At 38.1% G+C, this 10,000-nt stretch overlaps 1 protein-coding gene across 3 annotated transcripts in view; it reads left to right on the forward strand.

Annotated features, from left to right (window-relative positions):
- Nucleotides 1–10,000, forward strand: part of bnc2 (basonuclin zinc finger protein 2) — a 146,005-nt gene that overhangs the window by 96,829 nt on the left and 39,176 nt on the right. For all 3 annotated transcript variants that reach the window (XM_016575174.1, XM_016575173.1, XM_016575175.1), the window contains exons 3-4: nt 5,952–6,054; nt 8,461–8,696. In XM_016575174.1, the coding sequence (XP_016430660.1) occupies nt 5,952–6,054; nt 8,461–8,696 (339 nt within the window). The remainder of the gene's footprint in view (nt 1–5,951; nt 6,055–8,460; nt 8,697–10,000) is intronic.

Below are 10,000 nucleotides of genomic sequence, written 5' to 3' on the forward strand. Positions count from 1 at the left end.
TAATAAATCACACAGAATGAAGTTTTTTGAAAATCTAAAAATGCAGAAAGTTTCCTGTGAGGGGTAGGTTTAGGGGTAGGGTTGGTGTAGGGCAATAGAATATACGGTCTGTACAGTAGAAAAACCGTTACGCCTATGGAGAGTCCCCACAAGGATAGCTGACCAGACTGTGTCTGAGTGTGCGTGTGTGTGTGTGAGACTGATGAAGAGTTTTATTTAGTATTTATAGTTGATATCACTGATATTAGTATTATGCTATTTTACGATTATTATTATTGTTAATATTACACTTCTCAAACTGCTTTCACATGTTTACTGGGGTTTTCAAAACTTTTTTTTCCTTTTATTTCAAAGTTTTTAAAGAGCATAACAGGGCACCTTTTATCAGTAGTATTTTGAATGCGTGTTAACATTGACCTGCGCTGTCTGAGCCGAGAGGAAGCGCGCACACACAGCAGCAGCTCTCCTGAGTGCTGGGGAGAGTATGTGGATTGGCGTTGTCCAAAGAAGGCCTGTCCACCATCTGGCTCAGGAATGTGCAGCCCCAATCAAAAGGATTGACAGAGGCCTCTCTTTGTCTGAATGCTCTGTGCCTCCAGATAGCTATAAAACACCTGGATCAATCAGCGGGTGACAGCACAGAGACATCGAGCGAGAGAGAGAAGATCAGTCGCTGGCTGACGCGCCTCACCTCCCTCCCCTGTCCTCCCTAACCCCCTCCCCGAGCCCCTCTCTCAAGCACTTTGAACACAGTTATGTCTCTGGATACTGCAGCAGGCTGTCACTGGTTTGATCTCTGTCAGCTGAGTCTTTGAGAGGAGTTCACAGGGTCCTCAGTGGTCCAAGCAACAATCGGCCTGGACTTCTCTTTGTCTCTCTCTTCCGTTCAGTGTCCACTCTGACTGATGCTCAGTGTGCTCCGTGTTTAGCTGGACCTGTCTGCGCTGATGTGAATAGCAAAGCAGAATGATTAGAGTTGATAGAACAAACTCGCTGACTTGAACAGGCTGGGTCAAACCTAGAGCCAAAACGGATGGTGCTCTACAGGCCACAAATGTTCACAAATGTCCCCCCCTCCCAACATCTCAATATATAAAATACTTTTGGTTATAAAAAAAAATGTTGTTGCCTAGAGTTAACTTAATATAGAGAGTTATTATAGAAAACAAAGAAGCAAGAAGATCCAGTCAATAAAATGTATTATATTTGGATATTGGAAAAAGTTCTAGACAATTTCAGAACAGTTTTATATTTAAAGTTATTTACATATTACTAGTCCTCGAATCTGATTGGCTGAGAGGTCTTTTCAGCTAAGTGCTGTATAATTTTACAAATACTAGTGTTTTTGTGTCACGGAATGTAGTTTTAAGAGCGTTTTAGCTGAGAATGTAGTTGTTTATTAATATTTGTTAACAAAGATAACGTCTATTTGAAAATTTGCTTTGACGTTTTGGGAGAAATCGGCTGTTCAACCCGCAGAGTTATATTTTTATATAACTTTAATGCTGTATATCAGAGCGCTGCCTTTGTACTCTTGACTGATATAGCAATTAATGGCTACTGTTGTTTATTAAACATTATTGTTCAATAAGTGATATTTGATATAAATAATAGTAGTATTTAATAATAGTATTTAGGAAACAGTGTGTATGTGTGTGTGATGGTGATTTTAGTTACATTATTCTGACAAGAGACTGTTTTTCTGAGTGAGTCCGCAGTAAAGACTTTTATATTGAAACAGACTGAAACTTTCCTTGTAAACAAGGAAGTTCTTTTCACTTTCAACAATAGCTTGTAAGACGCAGTTAACAGATGCAGTGAGCAGCGCTGTCATCGGAAATCACCCTCAACAGATGAAAGATAGTACGACAAAGATATCGCTTTCCTCAGCGGACATTCAGACTAATGTTTTATTGTGAATATGAGATTGAGCTGAAGAACGAATGCTGTATCAGATGCAGGTAATCACACTCTCAGTCCATCTCTCTCTCATCATTCAGTGAGCTTTTAATACAGTGATAAAATAAGCTTTTAATAAAGCAACTCACTGTTCCTTTGTCACTAAAGTTCTAAAGTAACGTTCTCGAATTAGTAACGGATCTTGAGCTCAGCTGTTAAACTGTCAAACAGATTTGAGTCCGTGGCAGAAGGAAGCAGTTCTGCATACAAAATGTTTTTTTAAGACACTCCGTGGTTGTTTCTTATTTATTTACACATTTGTGCCGTCGAACTGTTGTACAAATGCAATATCATGCTCTTATATCGTTTTATATCAGCACATATATGATTATCTATGGCACTCGACCTGAATCTCAGCTTTATTTTTTTTAATAACTAACATTAACAAAGATGAATAAATACAGTAACAAATGTGTACATTAATTAACGGAGACCTTATTGTAAAGTGTTACCAATAATTAAATAAACGTCTGAGAAGATAAGTATATTAATGAGAAATCTCTCAGCCATTCAGCTGAAATATTACAGTATTACAGCTGTAACTAAGGCTTGTTCAACATAGCCTGCGTGATATTAGTATTCAGGCCTCAGGTCAGTAGCACACTGTTTCACTGTAATATCACAGATGCAATCCCATTGAGTAAAGCATAGAAGGGCCGAAGCCTGGAAAAAATTCAGACATTTTTATTATTTATTTAACCCTCTTTATGCCTCGTATGTGTAAAATGACACAACATTGATGATCATCAACTCAGTGAAATGTAAACCATTCAAAATGTTTATGAATCCTTTTATGCTTATAGAATATTGAATAAATAGTGTTATTTTTAGTAAAGTACATCAACTAAATCTTTTTTATAATGCCATCACATTGATTAAACACATTTGATATTAAATAATGTCATTCTGCAGCTCAGAGTGTTAAAAGATTTGTACATCTCTAAAGTTGCATATACATAAAAGGGTTTACATTTTACACGCTGTCACTATGTTGATATTGTATGTTACAATGTCAATCAAAATGCACAAAATTCATGTGTACACTTTACAAATGAATATGCACTTTATGCATGATACGCATGCAAATGAGATGCTGGTCTTGAATGTGTACAGCAAAGTCTCAATACAATCAACTCCAAGAGAGTGTTTTTTTTTTTTATTGTTTTTTAATGCCTCTTATTTTACATTTGGAAAGTTGCTGTCTAATAATGCCTATGATAGTGCACTGCCTGTCTTTCTTTGTCACATGTTTTCCAGCATACCCTTCCTGTACATTTATGGCATGAATATTGACAGCATTTTGAAAGCTAAGCCTTGAATAAGATTAAATCTTGTGGGTGGTGAAGAGGACAAGATGCTTTTAGTCTTTGCCGGTGACCTGATGTCAGCGTAGTTGGTCTGTGTGTGTGTGTGTGTGTGCTATTGTGTAAAAGTAACAAACACAGGAATCAATAGAGATGGCTGGAATGATGTTTTAGGATCTCAGCCACAGGTTCAGCCTATAATCATTCAGTAGTTTGGGACTGCCATGTGATCTGTCGCTGTGCATGTCATTGTATAAGTGTATGTCATTAATGTAAATATACAGTATGAAAAGTGCAGCATTGACACTGCTGATCTGTTAATTGGGCTCCTAATTGAGCTCTTAATTATTTAATTAAACAACATTAAGTATTACATAAGTTGTCAGACCCCACATTTGATGTTTCCATTTTCCTTAGTGTTCCTGCATTGTTGCTCTCTCTCTCTCGCTCTCTCTCTCTCTCTCGCTCTCTCTCTCTCATTTATCATGGCTTATGTGATAAATGACTGCGATACAATAGGCCTCATTCTTCAATGAATCATACATGTTTAGACCAAATGCCCATAAGTCAGCCTGGCTTGTAAACTGATGTCATAGCAGCAGCGATTTTGTTTAAATGATTGATTCAGAGTAATTTTTCAGCTTTATCAGGTTTTTTTTCAATGATAAAAAAAAAAGAATTGTTAATAAACAATTTTAAAAGCCCAGTCGAATAATACTTGACAGTAAATAAACAAATCAGGCAGCTACTGACCTGAACTGAGTCTCTGTGCTGGGCTGCCAGGCAGTTATGATGTGGCGATTAATTAATCTACTTAATCTCAAATTAATCGTACATCAAATTTGGCTGAGAAATTACCCACAAAAGATTATTATTGTGTTAAATAGACATTACAAAAAGTAGGTTTAGAAAAATATTCAAAGTAGAATTTATTACACGTAAACTTTAAGGCTACAATGCATCTGAATTTCTATTTAGATATATTTACAGGCCATTCATTGCAGCTCAGAGAAGGCATGAATGCGTTTACATTAAATTACAATTGCATAAATAATGCCATGAGATTGAGTATTAAAGGGATAGCTCACCCATTTATTTATTTATTTACTATTACTATTATTATTATTATTATTATTATTATTATTTTGTTTACCAGCATGCTTCAAAATATATATTTTTTATGTTCCACAAAATAAAGAAAGTCATATAGGTTTAAAACGACATGAGGGCGAGTAAATGACGACAGATTGAATTTTTTTTTTCAAATGATCACTTTTAATTTTTATGATTTTTAAAAAAAATGACATGATACTCTAAATAAAAAAACTGGCAGTAGATTGCTATAAATGGCGGTACATTCATTCATTCAATTCGTGTGTGTGCGTGTGTGTGTGTGTAAACCAAAAGGCTTAAAAAACATACTAAATGGTGTTTTATGAAATAAAAAAAATTGCCAGTAGCAATAGCATACCCTGGTTAAAGAAGTCACTGCTCGCCACTGAAAATACATAATGTTATTATAATTGTTTTTTTGTTTTTAATTCATGGTTATTTAGATGTTTCCTGTATCACAGATAACCAGAAAAGGCTTAATAGAATCACTAGGATTTGTCACTTTTGTCACAATAGTGATGTGACATGTGGCCAAGTATGGTGACCCATACTAGGAATTAGTGCATTTGCATTTAAACACACAGCAGTGAACACACACACACCGTGAACACACACACACCGTGAACACACGCCCGGAGCATTGGGCAGCCATTTATGCTGCGGCGGCCGGGGAGCAGTTGGGGGTTCGGTGCCTTGCTCAAGGGCACCTCAGTCGTGGTATTGAAGATGGGAGAGAGCGCTGTACATTCACTCCCCCCACCTACAATCCCTGCCGTTACGAGACTCGAACCCACAACCTTTGGGTTACGAGTACGACTCTCTAACCATTAGGCCACGACTTCCCCGTCAATAGTCAGTAAACTAAATCAGTAAAGATAAAAGATAATCAGGAAGACCATTTTTTTTTCACTTTTAAATTCATCTTCTGCGAGACCTTGACAGCCGAGGTGTGAGGGAACACGGGTGCGGCCTCCGCACCTTCCCTCTCCTCCTGCCGGAGTCTTTCAGTGGCGCAGTGATTAAAGAGACGTCTTATCACACGATGCCATTGTGTTGTCCTGCCAGGCTGGCTGTCTCATTGGGACACTTAACCCCTCATCGCTAAAAGCTTTTGGGGTCAGCTCCGGTTCAGTCTCCACGTCGAGTAATGGTGGCTTTTGTCAAAACAAAGGAAATTCAAATGGGGCAAAAGCAGGCCAGGTTTCAGGTGAGAGGAAGGAAGAGCTCATCTAAATGCCCCTACATGAATATGGCACAAGACAGAGAGCGGATGCCTCGTTAGCACAACGTCAGTCAGCTTGACAGTCAGACATGAGCATGACTGCATCCGTTTGAGACAACTCACATTAATAAATGACCACAGCTTTCAGTGAAAACCTTTTGGGGGGATATTTATTGCAAAGAATGTTGTCTTTAACTAAAAAAGATTGCATAATTTAACAGATTAAATGGTCAAAATCAGAAAGGGCAGAGATGACATAATAATGGAGCTAATAATCACAGCTCTTGTGTATAATTTAGTGTATAACAGTTTGAAATTAGTTCAGTGATGATTATTTGCTTGTGCTTTTTCAGGCCATCCGCTGTACTCTGGTAAACTGCACATGTGAGTGTTTCCAGCCTGGAAAAATCCACCTGCGGACATGTGACCAGTGCAAGCATGGATGGGTCGCTCATGGTGAGTATCTGTGTGTGTGTGTGTGTGTGTGTGTGTGTGAGAGAGAGTGTGTGAATCTTTTTTTCAAAATATTTCTAAACCCTATCCTCCCACCTGAACGTTTTCAACAATAAAAAACAAAAGGCAAAACGAAAATGTACAGTGACTTTTATGATCATTTTATGATGCCTTTGTGGTGTAGTGTATGGTCATGTTTGAGTCACAATATATTCAGAAAATTCATTTTGTGTTCCGCAGTGAACAAAATAAATATTGCATGATAAATAACAGTGAAGTGATTGCAGAATGTTTTATGTTTTAAGATTTTAAATAGTAGCTTTGTTTAAAATGATGTAATCCGCTGAAATGAATCTGCACCAGAAGTGACACAAAATAGAATGAAATGTTGTCATTTCAAATGAAGTAAATGAGTCAACTGCATTAAAAGTGATTGAAAACTCGTTGATCATAAATACAATAAAATCTGCCGATTAATTGCTTTAATTTAGTATTCATAGATTAAATTAGATTCATAGAGATTTTTTTTAATTGAATACTAATTGTAATTCATGGGTTTATTATTCTATACATTTCAGAGATCTTAGATATTCATTAAATGCTTTAGGCTAATTGAGTAAAATCATTCAATTTGAATTCACAGTGTTGCTATTATGGTACAGTATATAAATATATACTTATTTAATGATATTTTATATTAAGATATAAGTCAGCCTTTCAGATGATTCTAAATGTTTGAAACTAAATATAATATATAAAAGTTGATTTAGTATTTTACATTAATAACGCTTAAATTAGCAAATGTTTCTATTTTAATTGTTAATTGCTGTAGCCAAAGAATGCAAGAATCACTAAGTGACAATAGATAGTATGGCCGGGCATTCCATCTTTTAGTTACAAAAAAATGTCATTTAAAAAAAAGCAAGAAAAGGGTTTTCCTTTGGCATGAATTGGGAACTTACTGTGTTTACAGCACGATACTGTGGTTACAGTGCAGCGTCACGAAGCAGCAGTTAAAGTCACGTATGTGTGGTAGAACTTCATCTGTCTGATCAGTTGAATGAAATGACGGCTATGTGAGCAAGTAAACTCTTGATTCAGTATTCGCAGGACTTGCTGGCGGGTATGTTTGCGTGTGTGTGCAGGAGGTTTGGGGTTTCACCCGATCCGTCTTTATCTGTCCTTTTATCTGGTCCCCTTCTCTCTCCTCTGAGCCCAGTGAAGTTATGGCTCCTCATAAAACTGCCTCTTTAGCCAGTCGATGTGCTCTCACTCGCATATCCATCCCCATTCCCTCACTCCTCCCTGCGCGCCTCTGTGTCTACATCCACACAGCTTTTAATTCTCTGATAATGGTCACTTATTTCATTATACCGAAAAAATAAAAAGTATAGAAAGGTCAAAATGTAGCTGAGGTGCTGGTGAAAACATCAAATGAACGAGATGACAGTCAGAAAGGATAGAGTTAAGTAAGGAAATACGGAGGGAGAAACAGACAGTCGGTTTCATAGAGAGACAAAAGAAAACACCTGTTGGGTTGGGATGAAAGGAAAAGAGACAGGCCTAAAGGGACCATCACAGGGGCCCTTCGCCTAGTTTTAATTTCACTGTGAACTGTCAGCCGCTATCCTTCCTCTCCTCCTCTTCTTCTCACTCCTCTCTGCCATAGAGTTCTCATTTTGTCTGTAGTGTTGGCAGCCATTCTGACAAGTAGTTCTTCATTTTTTATTATGTTCGTGTCTAGCAGGGTCTGTTGTCAGGCAAAGACGTAGTCAGCACAAAAATCATTCCTGGACTGAGAGGAAAAAACAGGTGTCACACAGACAGAGTCAGAGAGAGAGAGAGAGTTAGGAGAAGAAAGAGAAAGGGATTGCATTGATGCCACTGTCATTTCTTCATACAAGCATCATTATCAAAGTGCATTTCGTTCACGTGGAAAATCAGCAAAATAAAGAATGTGTGTGTGTGGACACAGTTCACAGTTCAATAACATGCTTCAAACCGAAGACAATACAGCACATTTATCTTATATCATGGGTGCCTTGTTACGACCAGCTTTGTGTTGGAGATTTAAAGCCGGAGTTATTTCACTGCCCTTTGATCATGAGCTCATGCACTTAAGATTTCTCTCTGATGTGTTAGCGTTTTCACAGAAGATGGTTAACATTTTATATGTGCATATCAATATGTGTGCACGCTACACTTTACATGCTAATATAAGAGTTCACAATTCAAACAAATAATTTAAGTGGAGCACACGTTATGTAAATACACTTCCAATGTAATGCATAGTGTGATCACGTATTTAAATATAACCCTTCTGATGAAGAGTTTGGTTAGAAAATCTGATATAGTATGCGTTGAGGATTTAAGCAATGATACTAATTGTGTGTGTTTTTCTGATTGTAGCTCTAGACAAGCTGAGCACACAGCATCTCTACCACCCGACGCAGGTGGAGATCGTGCAGTCCAACGTGGTGTTTGACATCAGCAGTCTGATGCTGTACGGGACGCAGGCGGTTCCTGTGAGGCTGAAGATCCTGCTGGACCGTCTGTTCAGTGTTCTCAAGCAGGAGGAGGTTCTGCACATCCTCCACGGCCTGGGCTGGACCCTCAGAGACTACGTCAGAGGCTACATACTACAGGTAAATTACAAACGAAAAGACAGTTCAGCATAAACAAACAAACATTGGGCAGATGGCATAGCTGACGCCGTTTCAAAAATGAACTTTCACATATTCGTATATAATCTTTAATACATAATGAGATTTGCATATCTAGACAAGAATGTTAAAAGCCATGCATAAAATATCCCGTGAACGATGGATTTTCAGTTCTGTGCATTTGTCAGTTCAGTTCAGTTCTTTATCATCTGCTCGCAATAATGTTCCCTCTTTTTCTGCCAGAGAATAAAAAAATAAATACAGGGAGGAAAAAAGCGCGATAAGAAAACTGTCATGACTGCAGCCAATAGCAGACTATAGAAACACCGTGATGCTTTCCCTCCCTCTCACTGCTTTAATTGGAATCAGACACATTTCTTAATCAAAGGTACAGGGCTTTTGGGTTCGCAACAAAACCAAAGTGTTCCTGTATGAATTAGTTAAGAGCAACTGAACATGTGCTTGTGGTTAGCCTTGTGTGTCCAACGCCAATAGCAGAGCGAGGTGGATGGCTTTGGTTTGGAGACCATGTCTAAGTGGAACAGCATGCTGAGCTTGAAGGCGGTTTTGAGGCCTTGTACGAGGAAATGGCTTCTGTGAGTAAATCTCTCCCTCTCGCACACTTTTTCTCTCATCGTTGGACTGGAAGGAATCGTGGAAGGCTGCAGTTTTTTACAGTTCTACAGTCATTTGTTGAGTGCGCAAAGTCTGTTTGTGTTTGTGTTTCTCATCGCTCTGCCCCTGATGGCTTATCGGAAAATCCCCCAGACATTAAATATGACATGGCAAAAACTGACCACTGTATCTGATGTAGTCTGAAATTTGAGAATTAAATCATGCCTCTCAGCAGAGTCCAGAATTTTTGTGGGTTTGCAGTCAAGTAAGGACACTGAGTTGTCGTCTTTAGTTCGTAATATTGTTCCAGATGTCGGTGAGTAGGTGTAAAACTTCAGGCTCGTAGCATTGATATTAGTGTCACTTTTGAAAATAATTCCTTTTGTATGCGATACTACTCTAATATAATTGTAGTTCAGCCTTTAGACTATAAAATATAGCTGAATTGATAGCTTTCGAATCTTGGCGGCCACCCCATAATGAATTGCTGAAAATGCTAAATAAAGTAAATGGTGCAAAATATTCAACTTCTGCCATTGGCCAGATAAAGTTAGCATTTTTCCTTATTCGGTTCTTTACAAAATGCAGGTAAGAGGTCTGATTCAGGACTGACAAAGAACCCCACACTTCAACACTTGCAGCTGCACTAATGAATGCTCTCTCTCTCTCTC

The sequence above is a fragment of the Sinocyclocheilus rhinocerous genome, unplaced genomic scaffold (assembly GCF_001515625.1).
Source record: "Sinocyclocheilus rhinocerous isolate Xijiao unplaced genomic scaffold, SAMN03320098_v1.1 scaffold323, whole genome shotgun sequence".
Classification (NCBI taxonomy): domain Eukaryota; kingdom Metazoa; phylum Chordata; class Actinopteri; order Cypriniformes; family Cyprinidae; genus Sinocyclocheilus; species Sinocyclocheilus rhinocerous.